Source organism: Amblyraja radiata, chromosome 29, assembly GCF_010909765.2.
Source record: "Amblyraja radiata isolate CabotCenter1 chromosome 29, sAmbRad1.1.pri, whole genome shotgun sequence".
Lineage (NCBI taxonomy): Eukaryota > Metazoa > Chordata > Chondrichthyes > Rajiformes > Rajidae > Amblyraja > Amblyraja radiata.
Window position 1 is genome coordinate 8446844 of NC_045984.1, and position 20683 is coordinate 8467526.

General features: G+C 46.4%; 1 protein-coding gene across 3 annotated transcripts in view; it reads right to left on the reverse strand.

Annotated features, from left to right (window-relative positions):
* The window catches only part of LOC116989285 (transducin-like enhancer protein 1), a 191049-nt gene that overhangs the window by 80320 nt on the left and 90046 nt on the right, over positions 1 to 20683 (reverse strand). For 2 of the 3 annotated variants that reach the window (XM_033046508.1, XM_033046507.1), the window contains exons 5-8: positions 14779 to 14841; positions 13365 to 13469; positions 6689 to 6887; positions 321 to 337 (exon numbers count right to left, since the gene is read on the reverse strand). In XM_033046508.1, coding sequence (XP_032902399.1) covers positions 321 to 337; positions 6689 to 6887; positions 13365 to 13469; positions 14779 to 14841 — 384 coding nt within the window. The remainder of the gene's footprint in view (positions 1 to 320; positions 338 to 6688; positions 6888 to 13364; positions 13470 to 14778; positions 14842 to 20683) is intronic. The other variant, XM_033046509.1, reaches the window with a different exon arrangement.

The following is a 20683-nucleotide window of genomic DNA, read 5'->3' on the forward strand; positions in this document are numbered from 1 at the left end:
GTTCCATGCACCCACCACCCTTTGTATGAAAAAGTCACCCCTCAGATTCCTATTAAATCTTTTCCCCTTCACCTTAAACCTATGTCCGCTGGTCCTCAATTCACCTACTCTGGACAATTGCTCTATTTCATTTTACAACTTTTGTAGTTTCACACGACCCTCCAAATTATTTTTTTATCTCTAGAGTTAACGCCATATTCGTTATGTCAGTACAGTGGAGCCACCACCCCCCTCCCTCCCTCCCTCGTCATTAATGGCAATGGTTGTGCTGTTTAAATGTTTGCTTCGTTCACTGAGAGCAACAAAATGCCTCTACTCACCGACCCTTGGTCTCTGTCTGACTCCGTTGGAATAGCACCAGACCACAAGGAATACAAGAGGAACAAAAGAAAAACAAGTTAGTCATTTGGCCTTCACTTTGTGCCATGCAACACAGTTCACTTATTTTGTTTTACGATTACACGACAAAGCTGGATCAATGCCGTCCTTAAAGCTCATGTTGGCCTCTCGCATTGCAATCATGGAAGGTGTAACATCCTTAGGAGGTAATGATAAGCCCTGCTGTGGCAGCACACCTCACACTAAACCCCCTCCGCCTGACAACCAAACTCATTGATCTTCCCACCTCGAAGCTATGAACAAAGAAAGCCAGCGCTTACCTGAACCACATCCCTGCAGAACAGCTTCAAATAATCAGGCCTGATCAATTATTTTAGAACAAAAATCACCCTTTGAATAAAACTGAATTTCAAGGTGCCCTTTGTTTAAAAAAAATGGTCACTCAGGCGGCACGGTGGCGCAGCGGTAGAGTTGCTGCCTTACAGCGCCAGGGACCCGGTTCGATCCTGACTGTGGGTGCTGTCTGTACGGAGTTTGTACGTTCTCCCCGTGACCTGCGTGTGTTTCCCCTCCCACACACTCCAAAAAGGGCATGCAGGTTTGTAGGTTAATTGGCCTGGTATAATTGTAAATTGCCCCTGGTGTGTGTAGGGTCAAGTTAGTGTGCAGGGATTGCTGGTCGGCACAGACTCGGTGGGCCGAAGGACTTATTTCCACGCTATATCTGTAAACTAAACTACAGTGCATTCAGAAAGTATTCAGACCCCTTCACTTTTTCCGCATTTTGTTACGTTACAGCCTTATTCTAAAATGGATTAAAAGCTTTTTTTTTAATCGTCAATTCATACACAATACCCCATAATAAAAAAGCAAAAACAGGCGTTTAGAAAATTTTGAAAAGAAATAACTGAAATATCACATTTATATAAGTATTCAGACCCTTTACTCAGTACTTTGTTGAGGCACCTTTGGCAGCGATTACAGCCTCAAGTCTTCTTGGGTATGATGCTACAAGCTTGGCACACCTGTATTTGAGTAATTTCTCCCATTCTTCTCTGCAGATCCTCTCAAGCTCTGTCTGGTTGGATGGGGAGCGTCGATGCACAGCCATTTCATCGTCCCTCCAGAGGTGTTCGATCGGGTTCAAATCCAGGCTCTGGCTGGGCCACTCAAAGGCATTCAGACTTGTCACAAAGCCACTCCTGCGTTGTCTTGGCTGTGTGCTTAGGGTTGTTGTCCTGTTGGAAGGTGAACCTCCGCCCCAGTCTGAGATCCAGAACGCTCTGGAGCAGGTTTTCATCGAGGATCTCTCTGTACTTTGCTCCGTTCATCTTTTCCTCGATCCTGACTTGTCTCCCAGTTCCTGCCACTGAAAAACATCCCCACAGCATGACGCTTCCACCACCATGCTTCACCGTAGGTATGGTATTGGCCAGGTGATGAGTGGTGCCTGGTTTCCTTCAGTCGTGACGCTTGGCATTCAGGCCAAAGAGTTCAATCTTGCCTTCATCAGACCGGAGAATCTTGTTTCTCATGATCTGCGAGTCCTTTAGGCGCCTTTTGGCAAACTCCAAGCAGGCTGTCATGTGCCTTTCACTGAGGAGTGGCTTCCGTCTGGCCACTCTACCACGAAGGCCTGATTGGTGGAGTGCTGCAGATATAGTTGTCCTTTCGGAAGGTGCTCCCATTTGCACAGAGGAACTCTGGAGCTCTGTCAGAGTGACCATCGGGTTCTTGGTCACCTTTCTGACCAAGGCCCTTCTCCCCCGATTGCTCAGTTTGGCCGGGCGACCAGCTCGATGAAGTCCTGGTGGTTCCAAATTCTTCCATTTAAGAATGACGGCGGCCACTGTGCTCTTCGGGACCTGCAATGCTGCAGAAATTCCCCAGATCTGTGTCTCGACACAACCCTGTCTCAGAGGTCTACGGACAATTCCTTCATCTTCATGGCTTGGTTTTTGCTCTGACATGCACTGTTAACTAGCTGTGGGACCTTATATAGACAGGTGTGTGCCTTTCCAAATCATGTCCACTCAATTTAATTTACCACTGGAGGACTCCAATCAAGTTGTAGAAACATCTCAAGGATAATCAATGGAAATAGGATGAACCTAAGCTCAATTTTGTGTGTCATAGCAAAGGGTCTGAATACTTATGTAAATGTGATATTTCAGTTATTTATTTTTAATTACTTTGCAAAAATTTCTAAATACCTGTTTTCACTTGTCATCTGGGGTATTGTGTGTAGATTGATGATAAAAAAAAATGAATTTAATCCATTTTAAAATAAGGCTGTAACGTAACAAAATGTGGAAAAAATGAAGGGGTCTGAATACTTTCTGAATGCACTGTAGATTACGGCATGGCCTCAGTAAAGTAAGGTTCCTTGTCCTTGTAACTATTTCATTTTATTTGCACTCTATGTCATTCGATGTACGGTAGAGTTCTAGGTTTCATAAATTAAAGCTTCTCTTTTCTCCTCAGTAACGCAATCGGACTTCTGCTTGAGTCTCATCCGCTGCTGAAACTCTCACCCACACCTTTGCTACTTCTTGTTGGAGGTCAGAACCTTTTGGCCTGTGTGAAATTGTCTGAGACGAGAGGGCATAGCTTCAAATGGTCTAAGTTTAAAGGAGATGTGCAGGCTAGATTTTGTGTTTGCACTGAGGGTGCTGCAAGGGATGGTGATGGTAGTGGAGGCAGATACGATAGTTGTGTTCAGGAGGCTTTTGAGTGGGCACATGGATATGCAAGGAATGGAGGCACATGGATATGAGCAGGCAGAGATAAGTGAATCTTGGCATCGTATTCGGCACAAACATTGTGACACAAAGGGCTCGTTCCTGTGCTGCATTCTATACAGATGCTCCCCGATTTACGATGCTTCGACTCACAATATTTCAACATTATGATCAGCAAACGCTCGGCAACGGCAGCGGCAGCAAGCTGCACATCACTTCCGGCCACGTGGTCGCAATGTATTAAATGCGTTTTCGACTTGCGATATTTTCGATTTACGATGGGTTTATCGGAACGTAACCCCATCGTAGGTCGAGAAGCAGCTGTACTGAACCATTTTTGTGTATTTTTTAACGTGTAGACAAAATTGACCTAAGGATGTCCATGACAACAGAACTGTTCGTTACCCAGGGGCAGCCTGAAAAAGCTTGTGTGAGCGGTTACCATCAGGCGACTTCACATTATGATTGTGCCACACTGGGGCCCATTGGCTTTTCCATGGACTGAGATACGAGCTTTCCTCACCAATCCTGTCTCCATTGTTCCTGCACTTTGATCCAAATTGCAGAAGGCCATTAGGTTATAAGTGATAAGAACAGAATTAGGCCTTTAGGCCCATCAAGTCTATTCCGCCATTCAATCATGGCTGATCTTTATCTCCCTCCTAACCCCACACTCCTGTCTTCTCCCCATAACACCTGATACCCGAACAAATCAAGAATCTATCTACCTCTACCTTAAAAATATCCGTTGACTTGGCCTCCACAGCCTTCTGTGGCAAAGAATTCCAAAGATTCACCACCTTCCGACTAAAGAAATTCATCGCCTTCCTAAAGGAACGTCCTTTAGTTGTGATGCTCTGACCTCTAGTCCTAGACTCTCCCACTTGTGGAAGCATCCTCTCCACATCCACTCTATCTAAGCCTTTTACTATTCTGTACCTTTCAATGAGGTTTCCCCCCCTTCTAAACTTCAGTGAGTACAGGCCCAGTACCATCAGTCAAACCTGTTCTAGCAAATAAGCCACTCAATCAAGGCTCTTTCCTCGATTTTAATAGTCGATTTTAATAGTCCTTCCATTATAAGCCATTTATTTCTTAATTAACTTGACAAAGATAAAACGGAGGTTTATTGGAAGAGTTCCACATTCCAAAAGTTCCACATTTCAAGATTGTTAAATTCCACATTCTTACCACTACGTGGATCAAACGGTTGTTTTTTAACCTTGAATTACGTTCATAAATTCTTGTCTGATAACGTAACTGTATAAACGTTGGAAGCTCTTTAATCACTATTTGCCTAATTTGACCCCCTTCGATGAGCTTAACCTCAGCTGTGGCAAGAGGGGAAGAAAGTTCTTGGATAAGCAACACTCTCATCAATCATTGCGATGCGTTTCTGCCAGTGTGTTTCCGCATTGATATAAAGAGCAAAAAAAAAATGCCGCCACAGTTCTGGGTCAAACAATATTACCTCCTCTTTACCAGTTATAGTTGATCTAAGGTTAAGGGGCTGTCCCACTTGGGCGACCTAATCCGCGAGTTCTGGCGAGTTTGCCCTCGTCTCATACTCGCAGCATGGTCGACACGAGGTCGTGGGAGTACTTTGTAACTCTCTTTCATGCTCGAGAGTGTCTCCGCATACTCGAGGCCTCAGCTAGGTCGCGGGGTTTTTTTCAATATGTTAAAAAATGCCCGCGAGTAAAAAAAGGTTGCCATGGAAAAAATCGATGCTTTTTATAGTTGTATGTTTAGTCGTAGTAGGTGGTGGTAGGTCGGCATGTTAGTCGTAGGTAATCGAGGGTAGTCGAAGATAGTCTTCATCATAGTCGAAGTGAGGTCGAAGGAGATTGAAGGAGGTCGTCTTCACTCTCCACGATTCGGTGTCCAATTTTCCCGAAGTTAGTCGCAGTTAGTCGTAGCAAGTCGAAGCTGATCTTCAACATAGCCGAAGGGAGGTCGAAGGAGGTCTTCAACATGCCATTTTTACAAACTCTTCTAAACTCGCCAATTAGGTCGCCCAGTGGGACAGCCCCATTACCTTCAAATCTAGTGACCCACTTGTTCACAACCCAGACCTCGCTGTGTCGCAATAAGATTAAAAATTGTACAAAATAAATCCTTTTCCTTACTCCTCCCAAAAGGGACACTTATTCTATATTAAACATCCAACAGGGGCTTTTTCCAAAGGAATGTTGCTAAGTAAGGCAACATGACGTGTGGAGTCTGGGTCTGAGTTCACCAGTTGTGTAATCATCTGGAGAACATGCCAAACAGAGGTTACATTGGGAGCCAAGACAGACACAAAATCCTGGAGTAACTCAGCGAGTCCGGCGGCATCTCTGGAGAAGACATTTCGGGTGTGGGCCCTTCTTCAGATTGAGAGCATTACATTGGGGGCAGTCATGTCTGCTCATGCAAGCAGTAGTCCTCAAGGCTCTCATGCCTCTACAGCCATTTTCTAGTTTGTCGTTCACATATGATGAGCATTTGACGGCACTGGGCCTGTACTTGCTGGAGTTTAGAAGGATGAGGGGAGAATCTCATTGAAATTTACTGAACAGTGAAAGGCCTGGATAGAGCGAATGTTTCCACTTCCAGAGTCTTGGACCAGAGGCCGTAGCCTCAGAATAAAATAACGTATCTTTAGAAAGGAGGAGGAATTTCTTTAGCCAGAGCGTGATGAATCTGTGGAATTCATTGCTCTGGAGGCCAAGTCACTGGATATTTTTAAGGTGGAGATTGACTGATTCTTGATTAGCAAGGGTGTCAAGGGTTATGGGGAGAAGGCAGGAGAATGTGGTTGAGAGGGAAAGATAGATCAGCCATGATTGAATGGCGGAATAAACTCGATGAGCCAAACGGGCTAATTCTGCTCCTCTGACTTATGAACCTACGAGGTCACTTTGTGATGATCCGACCCATTAACTCTTGGTGAAGGACGAAGTCCTCTGCTCAGCGTAGATGCTGTGCCCCCTTTCTTGTCCATGGGCTCTCTGACTTACCAGCCCAGTAATTCAATCACTGTCCACCAGCTGGGAACCATCTAGTGATGTCATAGCAGAGTGAGATATTGGGCATCATTTTAGAAGTGGCACCAATGTGATTAATGGCTATGTTTATGCACTCGTCAACATATGAAATAGTCATAGAGACAAACAGCGTGTAAACAGGCCCTTCGGCCCAACTTGCCCATGCCGACCAACATGTCATATTTACATTAGTTCCACCTGCCTGCATTTGGCCCATATCTGCCTAAACCTGTCTTATCCATGTACCTGTCTAATTGTTTCTTGAACATTGCAATAGAACTACCTTTTCTGGTAGCTTTGCCAGCGGCCTTTATGTGGCGACAAGCAAAGAATTTCACCGTGACTTGTCACAGGTGGCAATAAAGTATTCACTTTAATTCAATTCAACTCGTTCCATACACCCACCACCCTTTGTGTTAAAAAGCTACCCCTCAGGTTCCTATTAAATCTTTTCCTCCTACACCTTAAGCTTATGTGCTCTGGTTCTCGATACCCTTGCTCTGGGCAAGAGACTCTGCGCGTCTACCCGATCTATTCCTCTCATGATCGTATACGTGCGTGCAAACCGGTTGACTGTACCTCGCCGATGCTCCTGCTCCTGATGGTTCTTGTCTTCTTTAAGGGCAAACTGGGGGTGAGCCGCCAGGGCGTTGGAGAGGGCCAGAAGTCCCGAGCTGGCTCCAATTGAAGACATGGCCGGGAGCTGCAGCCCTGTTGGGTGGAGAGCGAGCGGGAACGGAGAGGCGTGGTGGGAGAGCTGCTGGGGTTGGAAATGGTGCTGTTCAAACAAGGAGGGGGGCAGGAAAGAACAATAACAGATTAGAGGTTAAATCCATGCACAGCACACAGCCAACATAAAATATCAATTCCCGCCACGTATATCTATAATACAACATGCCTAGACACCAATGGGTAGACACGCTGCAGCCTCACACGATTTGCAATTCTTCAGTCCAAATGAAAAGTGAACACTTTATCGTTTAGTTTTAGTTTAGAGATAGATACAGCTCGGAAACAGGCCCTTCGGCCCACCGAGTCAGTGCCGGCCCGCACATTAACACTATCCTACACACACTAGGGACAATTTACAATCATACCAAGCCAATTAACCTACAAACCTGTATGTCTTTGGAGTGTGGATGGAAACCGAAGATCTCAGAGAAAACCCACTCAGGTCACGGGGAGAAAGTACAACCTCCTTACAGACAAGCACCCGTGGTCGGGATCGAACCCGGGTCTCTGGCGCTGTAAGGCAGCAACTCAACCGCTGCACCACCGTGCCATTGAAGGGGAGACAAAAGAAAATGACAGTTCTCCGAATGAAGGATTGCCAGTGCTGGAGTGGAGATGTGGGAGTGAGAGGTGGCAGGTGGAATGGGTGTAGAGTTTTGTATCTTGTGCTTCTCAGAAGGAAACTTGTCACAATTATGAGTCACAGCAGGACTTTCACGTTGAAGTTAATTACAATACAAATTTCTCTTACGGCCATGGAACTGATCACTCATAATAAGGCACATCACAGGGCGAGGTGTGGGAACATTGCTGGTTGATTGAATATAGAGGTGGACACACACACACACAAGGGGCACAGGCATATGTGCGGAGAGACACACATAGGCACATACAGAGATAGAGGGGGAGAGGGAGGGGGAGAGGGGGAGGGAGAGGGAGGTATTATTGTGAATCGTCCCTAGTGTGTGTAGGATGGTGTTAATGTGCGGGTCGGCACTGACTCGGTGGGCCGAAGGGCCTGTTTCAGAGCTGTATCTATCTCTAAACTAAAACTAAACGATAAAGTGATCACTTTTCATTTGGGCTGAAGAATTGAAAATTGTGTGAGGTCTCGACCCAAAACGTCACCCACTCCTTCTCTCCAGAGATGCTGCCTGTCCCGCTGAGTTACTCCAGCATTTTGTGTCTATCTTCGATTAAAACCAGCATCTGCAGTTCTTTCCTACACAGAGAGAGAGGGAGACAGAGAGACAGAGAAAGGCAGACCGACAGAGGCAAAAGAGTAAAAATCGAAGCAGAAGGAAGGAACATATATGATGCATTTAAAATCCATGCTTGGAGGCGCACAGGTTCCCAGTTTCCTAACAATTCAGCTTTTGTTATTTCGATCTGTGGCAGTCACACACTGAGCTAGAATCTACTTGAATTACATTGAGGAAGTGCGTGTATAACTCAGCATTGCTGGCCCCATGCTTTCAAAATGCCGTCCCTCTCTCGTTGCCGGTGGGCCCTTTACTAGCTGGGGCCCGAAGACCAAGGCTGCCGTCGTCAGCCCTTCCACAGGGTGACGGACGCTAGTCATGGTACCACGTCAAGGCAAGTTTCAGCAAGTCTTGCGTTAGAATGGCTGGCGGGTGAGTGGAGGGGGAGACGAGAGGGATGTGGGTACAGACATCCACACCACACACACCACATTTAGTCAGCCAGAAATTAACTGCACTCACAGCTTTGCTAGACTAGAAATGGCAGAGGAAATATGCATGAGGTAAAGACAGAATGTGGAGAAAGCCAAATCAAACATTTAATAATTACACCACGGCTCCGCTTCAAAGTCAGTTATGGAAGGAAGTTTTTAATCAATCTTTGGTTGCTGTCCACCCCTTGAAGTTAGCTGTCCTCTCTGTTTGTAAAGCAATTTTGATCAAGCATTGCTTCCATATGCAAAATATAGTCTCTTTAGAACTCAGGATACCGGCTGCAAGTGCAAATCACCATCCTGTACTCTATCTTTAGACATGGATCAGGGATACGGGCCAAACACAGACAAGTGGGACTAGTGTAGACGGCACATGTTGGTCGGTGTCGGTAGGTTTGGCCGAAGGGCCAGATTCCAGGCTGTATGACCCCGACTCTATGACCTACTGCATAATTGAATGAAAACTGGAGAAAAAGAATAGGTGGCGTTTTGGGTCGAGTCACTTCTTCAGTCTGAAAAGGGGGTCACGACCCATAGCATCACCTATTCCTTTTCTCCAGAGATGCTGCCTGAGCCACTGAGTTACTACAGCTTTTTGTGTCCATCTTCTGGGATCTAAAGAGTCAGCCGAGAAAACGAGGCTGTGCTCGGCTCCCTCACGTCGGGCAGTGTGAAGGTAGGACAGAGCCAGGGACAGAAACCAACACAAGCAGAACCAGCTAATGTCATAAGGCCATAAGTGATAGGAGTAGAATTAGGCCATTCGGCCCATCAAGTCTACTTCTCCCCAAATCCATCAATTCTCGAGTCAACGTTAATTTCAATTGCTGACCTAACGTTCAAAATTACAACTGAAGAGTTTTGCAAAGATTTTCCAGCATCATGGTGAAGAGTTTGAGGTCTAAAGATGGGTCCCAACCCAAAATGTCACCGATCCATGTTATCCAGAGATGCTGCCTGACCCACTGAGGTACTCCAACACGTGGTGTCCTGAGGCGATGCCTACCCTGTTTACATGGATGGACAGTACATAGAAAGAGAAGGTTAGAGAGATATGGGCCATTTGTGGACATTTGGGGCTAGTGCGGATGAGCTATCTTGGTCAGCATGGGCAAGTTAGGCCGAAAGGCCTGTTTAAGAGCTGTACGACTATATGACTAACTTCTCTTCCGAAATGCCAGGCCCACATTCCACAAACAAATGGTAGATCTACTCTCTTTCAGAGTTCCCCTTTGTATCTTGCAAATCTCACTTCTGACCCTGTGATCTTAAATTCCCGCAAACTCCAGTTTGAATGTGTCGGAAGGAACTGCAGATGCTGGTTTAAACCAAAGATCGACACAAAATGACGGAATAACTCAGCGGGACAGGCAGCAACTCTGGAGAGAAGGAATGGGTGACATTTTGGGTCGAGACCCTTCTTCAGACACAGTCATTATCAATGAGGTACCTTATCTACCTCAGACCGATAAGGTAGACAGTCTGAACCTTATTACCAGGATGGAAAGACTTTAGACATTCGAGATACAGCGCAGAAACAGGCCCTTCGGCCCATCGTGTCTGCGCCAACCAGCGATCCCCGTACTCCCACACTATCCTACACACTGGGGTCCATTTACAATTTTTGCCGACACCCATTAACCTACAAACCTGAACTTCTTTGGAGTGTGGAAGGAAACTGGAGCACCCGGAGACAACCCATGCGGTCACAGGGAGAATGTACACACTCTCTACAGATAGCATCCGTAGTCAGGATCAAGCCCAGGTCTCTGGCGCTGTAAGGTAGCAAATCTACCATTGCACCTCTGTGCTGCCTGAAAAGGTCAAAGGCCATAGGACAGAGGTTTAAGGTGAGAGGAGCAAAATTTTAAAGGAGATGCGCGGGGCAATTTTTTTTTCTTACACAGGTGGTGGGTACCTGGAACTACCAGGGGTGGTGGTGCAGGCAGATACGATTGTGATCTTTATGAGGCTTTCAGATGGGCACATGTATATGCAGGGAATGGAGGAATATGGATCACACACGGGCAAAGGAGATGAGTTGAACTGGGCATCCTGTGGGGAATGGACATTGTGGGCCACAGGGCCTGTTCCTGTGCTGTCCTTTTCCATGCCTGTTTCCTGCTAACGTGTTTCATTCATTATTTCACACAGACGAGTGTGGGTATACGGAATGTGCCCCCAGAGCAAGTTGTTGAGGCAGGGACAAAAACAACACTTTTTAAAGACATTTGGTAAAGTACATGATTAGGAAATGTTCAGTGGAATATGGGGCGAACGTGGGCAAATGGGACTGGCTATCCTGGTCGGCATAGATGAGTTGGGCCGAAGGGCCTGTTTCCATGCTGCGTGACGCTCTGACTTTATGCATGAAAGCATTTGGCCGTGCTAAGACAACACTAGTAAAATGTAGCGTAATGAGATCGCGAGGGAGATTAGTGACGGCTGAGAGCAGAAAGCAGTGGAGTTCCCCGGGAGGTGATACTGTCAAGTTGAATCCCATCGCAAGTTGTTCTTGCTATACGGGAACTATCCGTCCAGCTCCCACTTGCCTGCAACCAATCACTTCAGAATGAGACAGGGCCATCAGAATCGCTCCATCTCAAACGCATGCATACAGTTATTTTGTCACATGCTTCTCTTGCCCAAAAAACTGTGATCCACGATATCAAACAAAGTTGGTTTACTTTAGTGGCCACACACCACAGCCCACCGTTAAAAATGACCTGTTTACAGAGTACTACATTTACATATCGGTTGTGATGGTGCAAGTAAGAATTTTATTACTCCGTTTTGGGACAAATGACAATAAAACACTCTTGACATTAGGGCTGATAATATGGATAGGAAGGCTTTAGATGCCCTTGGCTAAAATGCAGGTAAATGGGACTAGCCCTGCATGCCAACTTGGTCGGCATGGATGAGATGTGCTGAAAGCCCTGTTACCCTGCTGTAGAGCTCTGTGCACTGACTCTATGATTTGGATAGCTAGGACAGCTGCCTAAGCCTAGGGGATGCCTTAGCCCAAGTCAAGAGGCTTATCCAGCAACCTTTTGTCCTTCCTGCTGAGTTTTCCCAGGACGTTCCCATTGGGAGATCCACAAGTGCAATCTTAGATCATAGGATTACACTGACCTTGGAAGGTTCATTGCAAAACCAAGTCCACTTCATTTACTCTTTGCCTTTTCTAAAAAAGGCATTGTTTGTTGACGTGTATCTGATCAAAAGTATCGGATAGCCGATTCTTCTGCTCTGTGGCATTCATTGGTTGTGGAGGCCATGGTTATTTTTAAGGCAGAGATAGATAGATTCTTGATTCGTACGGGTGTCAGGGGTTTTGGGGAGACTCCAGGAGAATGGGGTTAGGAGGGAGAGATAGATCAGCCGTGATTGAATGGCAGAGCAAACTTGATGGGCCTAATTCCACTCCTATCATTTAAGAATTTATGACTGTATTGGGTGCGGTGAGGATAGATATGGCAGTGAAATATAAGGGCATAGGAGCAGAATTGGACCATTCGGTCCATCAAGTCCAGAATTGGACCATTCGGTCTGCCATTCAATCGTGGCTGATCTATCTCTCTCTCTCCTAACCCCATTCTCCTGCCTTCTCCCCATAACCCCTGAAATATGGCAGCTTCAATTGGAATTTGCCTTCCTCTGGCCACTAGTTTAATTGCTCATTGCTGCAGGAGAAATAGCACCCTGTGCAACATCCGATGTAGAACCAGTCCAGAACAGCTGATGGTTTAAGATCCAGCCAATGCTTGGTAGCTACAATACAGTAAGCAGTTTGGTTTAGCTGCTGGATCTTAGACCCATAACCTAAGGATGAAGCCATGGATCATACTTCAGAAACATGCAATTACATGAGAGCACCAATCCTCGATGTTTCCAATGTCACAATAAATATCTGAAAAAGGCAGCCAGCTGCCTCAAAAAGGCTATCAGCATCATCAGAGCCCCACACCACCCTGACAATTCTCTAATTTCACTCCTGCCATCGGGAATAAAGTATAGGAGTCTGAAAACAGTAACGTCCAGTTTCAGAAACAGATTCTTCCCAACAACCACGGTGGCGCAGCGGTAGAGTTGCTGCTTTACAGCGCCAGAGACCCGGGTTCGATCCTGACTACAGGTGCTGTCTGCATGGAGTTTAGACGTTCTCCCGGTGACCGCGTGGGGTTTCTCCGGGTGCTCCGGTTTCCTCCCACATTCCAAAGATGCACAGGTTTGTAGGTTAATTGGCTTCAGTAAAGATTGTACCTTGTCCCTATTGTGTAGGACGGTGCTAATATACGGGGATCACTGGTCGGTGTGGACACGGTAGGCCGAGGGGCCTGTTTCCACACAGTATCACTAAATGAAACAAACTAAATCTATTGTACACTATGTACTCCAACTACACTCCTAACTACAAATTGCCTGGGACGCACACCGGGGACTTTGGGCTTGTTTTATTTTTGCAATGTATATATATATATTTTTTTAATTAAATAACTTTTTTTGGTTTATTTATTATCTATTGAGTTCTGTGTTTACCTGTTAAGCTGCTGCTGCTAGTAAGAAGTTAATTATTCCGTTTTGGGACATATGACTTTGTACGCGCCCTTTACAGGCGACTATTTGCATACCTTGGGTACGCAAGCAAAGAATTTCACTGTGACGTCACATGTGACAATAATGTATTCAATTCAATTGAATTCAATTCAAAACACTCTTGGCTCTTGTTGAGGGTCTGTCTTATCCCCCCCCCCATTCAGTTATGTAAAATGTCCAGCAAGTAGGTTCTTTTAAAATAAATAAGTGTTAATCAGATATACATACTGGGGGTGGTAGAATAGGAAGTCCTCGAACTCCAATTGCAGCATTTAACTCGCCCATGGTTACCTGCTTTGCACGTTCAATGGTCTGGATTACCTGTTGTTGATGCTGGAAAGAGACCAAAGTAAAAGGTAGTAATGCTGGAGGGAATAAACCACTTCAGTGCATCTGCATTATATCACCTGCAAAGTGCAAGGGTTCAGAGTGGATATTACCACATTCAAAGGGTTTCATGGTCTTGTGTCCAAAGACAGCATAGAATAACCTCACAAAGGCTTGGTAGGCAATCTGGTATTTTAGAATATAGTTTTATTTTTTAGTTTTAGTTTAGTTTATTGTCGCATGTACCAAGGTACAGTGAAAAGCTTTTGTCGCCTGCTAACCAGTCAGTGGAAAAACTGTCTGAAGAAGGGTTTCGGCCCGAAACGTCGCCTATTTCCTTCGCTCCATAGATGCTGCTGCACCCGCTGAGTTTCCCCAGCAATTGTGTGTACCCCAGTGGAAAAACTATACAGGATTGCAATCTAGCCATTTACAGTGTGTAGATACATGATAAGGGAATAACGTTTAGTGCAAAGTAAAGCAAGTAAAGTCCAATCAAACAATAATCCGAGGGTCACCAATGGGGTAGATAGTAGTTCAGGACTGTTCAGGACACAGAATATCCAAGATTGCATGAGATACTGTACAAATCCATCTTCCCTGTAGCTTATTTTTAGTTTGGTTTAGAGACGCAGCACAGAAACTGGCACATCGGCCCACCGTCCACGCCGACCATCCATCACCCTACACTAGTTCTATGTTATCCCACTTCCACACCCTCTACCTACATATTAATAGATTAACAGAGGCCAAGTAACCTACAGACGTGTACGCCATTGGGACATGGGAGGAAACCAGAGCACCCGGAGAAAAGCCACAGGGTCACAGGGAGAACGTGCAAACTCCATACGGACAGCACCCGAGGTCAGAATGAAACCTGGGCCTCTGATGTTGTGAGGCAGCAACTCTACCAACTGCACCACTGTAGGGCCCAACTTAATCAAAAATGCATGCTGACTATTTTCTTTACGTCTGTTATCATATACCATACAATAGTGTCTCTTACAAATACAGGGAAATCTAAAACTCTCGTATAAAAATGTCATGACCTCAATGCTCTTCAAACTGTGGCAGCTTGATGCAGATACCCAAATTGAACTCATCCCTTCTATTTGGTTAACCCATGACACATCTTGTGTGGCCAGCATGTTAAATAGAATTTAACTACATCAGAAATTTTAACAAACGCCTGCAAAAAGAAGTCAGAAACCGGATGGAGCTTGCATGAGCAGACATTAAAATTCAATGTTAAACTGATTTATTTTAAGAGAATTAACAAATGTTATGCCAGTGACAAAGGCCAAGTTATACTTACTTCTTGCGATAGATAAGGGAGGAGCTGAGCACAAATCACATTCAGTCTCTTTGCTATTTCCGTCTAAGGAGAAAAAGATGGTTTCTTTAAATAAAAGTTAATTGTGAACAGATAAACGGGCAGCAAACGGACATGGTATGCTACTGCCACTGCAGCACTTACTGTCGAACAACAATATTTACTTAGAGATACAGTATGGAAACAGACCCTTCGGCCCCCCAAATCCATACCGACCACACTGGTTCTATGTTAACCCACTTTCACATCTACTCCCTACACACGCCAGGGTCAATTTACAGAGACCAAATAATGCACAAACCTGTACGTCTTTGGAATGTGGAAAGAAACCGAAGCACCCAGAGAAAACCCACGCAGTCACAGAGAGAGCATACAGACTCTGTACAGGCAGCACCCCTTGTCAGGATCAGGATTTGGTGCCGTGAGGCAGCAACTCTACTGCTGTGCGGAAGTACAGTATGACATTTAAAGGGCTGTCCCACTGTACGAGGTAATTCAAGAGCTCTCCCGAGTTTTAAACAAAAATCAAACTTGTGGTAAGCACGTAGAATGTACGTTGGGTACGTCGGAGCTCGGGACATCTCTTAGCGGTTCGTAACGCTAACGGCAGGTACTCGGGAAACGCGGTAAGCCCGTGAACATTTTCCAACGTTGAAAAATGTCCACGAGAGCCCCAAGTACCTACGAGTGGCTATTACCGTAATTCTCCAAGTTCGAATCAGGGGAAACTCGGGAGAACTCTTGAATTAGCTCGTACAGTGGGACAGGCCCTTTAAGCTCCTACTGAAGCATACCTTAAGGACAATCAGTGAGGACTCAACATTCCTGGACACAAGGTTCTCACACAAGAGGTCAATATTGGTGCAAGAAAATAATTGTAGCTGTGAAAGGGTATGTTTGCTCTTTGGAAATATTGTATAAGCATTGAGCGAAAGAACAAAGGGACTGTGACATTACTGTCATGTTACATGGATATGCATGTTCTTGCCCCTGATAAAAGGGCAAGGACACCACAGCACTAGAAATAAACATCGCAATGACTCTCGCATTAACTTGGAGCAGTCTGTACAAAAAGGGTAAGGAATTGCTAAATTGCATTCACACTGCTGTGCTGTAGACTGCCTAGACCTGCAGAGTGGTAAACACAGCCCAGCCCATCACAGGCTTGTCACTCCCTCCCACCATCACAGGGATCGGCATCAGCAAGGCTGGAGTTAGAGTCAAAAACACCTGTCACCCTCTCTTTTCTCTCTTAGTTTAGTTTAGTTCCGAGATGCTGGGAAAACAGGCCCCTCGGCCCACCAATTCCACGCCAACCAACGAACCCCGCACACCAACACTATCCTACACACTAGGGACAATTTACAATTTTACCAAAGCCAATTAACCTACACGCCTGTACGACCTTGGAGTGTGGGGGGAAATCGGAGCACACAGAGAAAACCCACGCAGGTCACGGGGAGAACGTACAGAATCCGTACAGGCAGCACCTGTGGTCAGGATCGAATCCAGGTTTCTGGCGCTGTACGGCAACAACTCTACCGCTGCGCCACCATGAGGCCCTACATTCTCGAAGAAGATGCAGGAATTTGAAAGGCTAGGTGGCCTGCCTTAAGAACAGCTTCTTCTCCACTGCTATCCAGCTCCTGAACGAATTCCCTTTCTTCACGCCCCATTCCTGGAGGTGCAACTGCACACATTTACTCTTAACTCTACTGCATTCGGCTATTCCATTATTATACTTGAATATTTTTTTTGCTCTACTGGGAGCTTGCACGACAATCTCGCACCAATCTGCCGATTTGCACTTGTCATAGAGTCATACAGATTGGAAACAGGCCCTTCATCAGCACAACTTGCCCACACTAACCAACATGCCCCAGCAACACTAGTCCCACCATTTGGCCCATATTCCTTTTAAACCTATCCGATCCATGTACTTACCTACCTTGCGTTGACCAACATGTCCCTTCTATACTAGTCCAACCTGCCTGCATTTGGCCCATATCCCTCTAAATTACTTTATCCCTTTGTTTCTTAAACATTGTGCCTCAACTACCCCATCTGGGCAGCTCGTTCCATGCACCCAAAACTCTCAAGTACCTAATAAATCTCCCGCCCCCCCCCCCCCCCCCACTTCACCTTTTGTTGTATTCATTGCTGTATTTATCAACACTGGATGTAAACTGGTTACATTGTGAACTATGTGTGAACAAGGAATTTCATCACACCCTGGTGTATATGACCATAGTCTAATCTAATCTGGAAGATAATATTTTTTTCTCTGGTATGTAGCAAGTTCAACAAGAGGTGGGGGGGCTGCTGGTGTGGGAGAGGGAACTGCAAACTGTGCAATTCTGAAGCTGGGCAGACAGGAGCAACAGTGGGAGACCATTTTACAGAAGTGATGATAATATTGTTAGATTTAGCATCATTTATAGAGCAGCTCAAAGATAAAAAACATAGAACATTAAAAAAGAGTAACATTCCTGAAACAGGAGGAGAGGGGGCAAATCAGTTATACTCTGCTGGGGTTTATTACAATTGAGTCGGAGAAAAGAACATGGACAAAGTTAGATTGAAAGATGCAGCATGGATACAGGCCCTTCGGCCCACAGGGTCCATGCCAACCACCCGTTCACACTAGTTCTGTTATCCCATTTTCATTTCTATTCCCACAAGGAAGGAAATCTTCAGACAGTGGGAAGGTACAGGGCAGCACAGTGGAGCACCTGATAGTACTGCTGCCTTGCAGCGCAAGAGACCTCAGCTAGATGGGTGTTGTCTGTGTGGACTTTGCACCTTCTCCCTGTGACCATGTGGGATTCCACCGGGTGCTCCGGTTTCCTCCCACATCCATACGACGTGCAGCGCGGTAGTATAATTACCCCTAGTGTCTAGGAAGTGGATGCAAAAGTGAGATAACATAGAACTAGTGTGAACGGGTGATGGATGGTCGGCATCGACTCTGTGGGCCGAAGGGCCGGTTTCCATGCTGTACCGTTCACGATTCATTGGAAATGGTCTGGCCATGTTGTGCCAGTTATATGGGATGATTTCCTTCGCTTAGTGCAAGTCCATTAAAGTCCGATTAAAGATAGTCCGAGGGTCTCCAGTGAGATGGATAGTAGCTCAGGGTTGCGGGTTTAGTTCGCGGAGTGTTCCGATCCGTCCCGACGCCGGAGTGCCCATCAGCCCGACGTGAGGGCATGGACATCGGATCCAACCCGGGTCTCTGGCGCTGTGAGGAAGCGGCTCTTCCGCTGCGCCACCGTAGTTCTGGATGGTGGATTTAGATGACAAAGACCACCATAAACACACGGCCTGTGGGAGATCGGGTGCCTGTTTTAACTGGCCTCTTGCGACTTGGCTCTTGGCCAGTTACTCTGAACGATGTGGTTATAAAGATCGGATGGGCTGGCACCGATTCATTGAGATGGCTGAGGGGAGGCCTAATTGATGTGTACAAAAATAAGACGTGCCTGGATAGAGCAAATAGGATCCCTTGACGGAGAGGTAAAAAATAAGAGGGCATAAATTGAAAGTAATCGGTTGAAGTATTAACAGGAAGAGGAGATAACGCAGAGGGTGGTGCGAGCCTGGATTTACTAGTTGAAAGAGTGAAACAAGCAGTGATATGAATCCCAATGAAAGGTTGAGGAACACCAGCATTTTTCCAAACCCACTAAATTTACTATTTTCAATAGTTAGCAGTTTCATGCTTTGCAAAGTTCCTCTTTTGGCAAATTCTGATTTTATTTACCTTCTCCCAACTACATTCTCATCCAGGACTACATCCTGAAACACATTATTGAATTGAAAGATAAAGCATGGGGACGCCCTTCAGCCCACTAACAATCATCCATTTGTACTAGCTCTGTATTTCCCACTTTTGCATCACTAACTGCACACGAGGGGCGATTTGCAGAGGCTAATTAACCTGCAAATGCACACGTCTTTGCGATGTGGGTGGAAACCAGAGCGCCAGGAGTAAACCCACAAGATCTCAGGAAAAACTAGCAAATTCCACATCGACAGCACCCGGGGTCGGGGTCGAACCCAGGCCTCAGATGCTGTGGGGCAGCAGCTCTACCAGCAGCACCAGTGTAGCAATCTAATTAATGCCCTGAGGGCCTGTCCCACTTGGCCGTCATTCACGCGCCATTTATGCAACCTGCTAGCGTGTGGATAGCGCGTGGGTAGTGCGGGACGGGCGCATGGAGTGGTGTGGAGGAGTGTGGATTTCGTCCTGTACAAAATCTTTGGCCTGTCGTGTAACTGAATGCCAAAGTGGGACAGGCCCAAGACCCTGGCGCGGAGCAACGTCTCACCTCCGACAGCAGCAGAAGCTGGCAAACAATCGCCGAGCTCGGCCTGGGGCTCACGACCTTTGTGGATCCGGATACGACCCCACTTCTACTCCCAGAGCGGGACCAAGAAAATTGAAGATAAACACAAAATGCAGGAGTAACTCAGCGGGACCGGCAGCATCTCTGGAGAGAAGCAATGGGTGGCGTTTCACGTCGAGACCCTTCTTTCAGCCTGAAGAAGTCTCGACCCAAAACATCATCCATTCCTTCTCTCCAGAGATGCTGCCGGTCCCGCTGAGTTACTCCAGCATTTTGTCTATCTTCAAATCACGTCACGCGCTCCAGACGGCTGTGCGGACGCATGATGACACGCGCGATCGTCGCGAGTCAGTCACTACCAGCCTCTCGCGTAAATGACGGCCAAGTGGGACTGGCCCTTTAATCACTTCTTCCGGCCATCTCCATGGTATGAATGTCATTGAATCACTCCCACCCATCCCCACCATTCCTTTTATTCTCACCGCCCCTCCCTCCTCCTCATTATATTGCATCCTATTTTTATCTGGTGCTTCTCCCAGTTTTGATGAAAGGTCATTGACACTCAGTGCTCAGTCTCTCTTTCTGTAAATGCTGCCTGACCCACCAAGTATCTGAAGCATGATTTAACTTGAACGGCTGACAGAAACTCACGACATTGGCCTCCTGCTGCATTGTGGGACAACTTTAACGGCATGGCGGTGCAGCAGTATTGTTGCTGTCTCACAGCGCCCAGAGACCAGAGTTCAATCCTGACTCTGGGTGCTCTCTGTACGGAGTTCGCAGGTCCTCCCTGTGACCGCGTGGGTTCCCTCCGGCCGCTCCGGTTTCCCCCCCATATTCCAAAGACGTGCAGGTTTGTACGTTAATTGACCTCTGCAAATCGCCCCTAGTGTGAAGGATTGAACTAGTGTACGGGGGGGTCGCTGGTCGGCACGGATTCAGCGGGCTGAAGGGCCAGTTTCCACACTGCATCTCAAAACTAAACTAAACTATAGAAACATAGACATAGAAACATAGAAAATAGGTGCAGGTGTAGGCCATTCGGCCCTTCGAGCCAGCACCGCCATTCAATATGATCATGGCTGATCTTCCAAAATCAGCACCCCGTTCCTGCTTTCTCCCCATATCCCTTGATTCCGTTAGCCCTAAGAGCTAAATCTAACTCTCTTGAAAACATCCAGTGAATATGCTGGTAGCAGGCAGCGCCAAGCGGCTGGTAATGAACTGAATGGCTGAAGGTTCATAAGGCTCCCTGCATCAGTCCCCGAAGGCCAAGGTACTTAGCTCTGCCTACTTTAAAAATAAAGACAAAGGGGTTGAATCCTCTGGCAGGTCTGGTGGCTCCAGCGTTTAATTAGGATTCAACGCTGAAGAGTAATGTCAAAGCACCAGCGGCAGTAAGCAGGCCTGGGAGACAAGGCAGTGTCTCCGGGAAGATTGCAGGCACATTACCAGGCTCGCTGACAACTCGTCAGGCGCACACAACCAAAAATAAAAATTAAACAATTTAACGTGACGAGCGCCGCCGGAAGGGACCG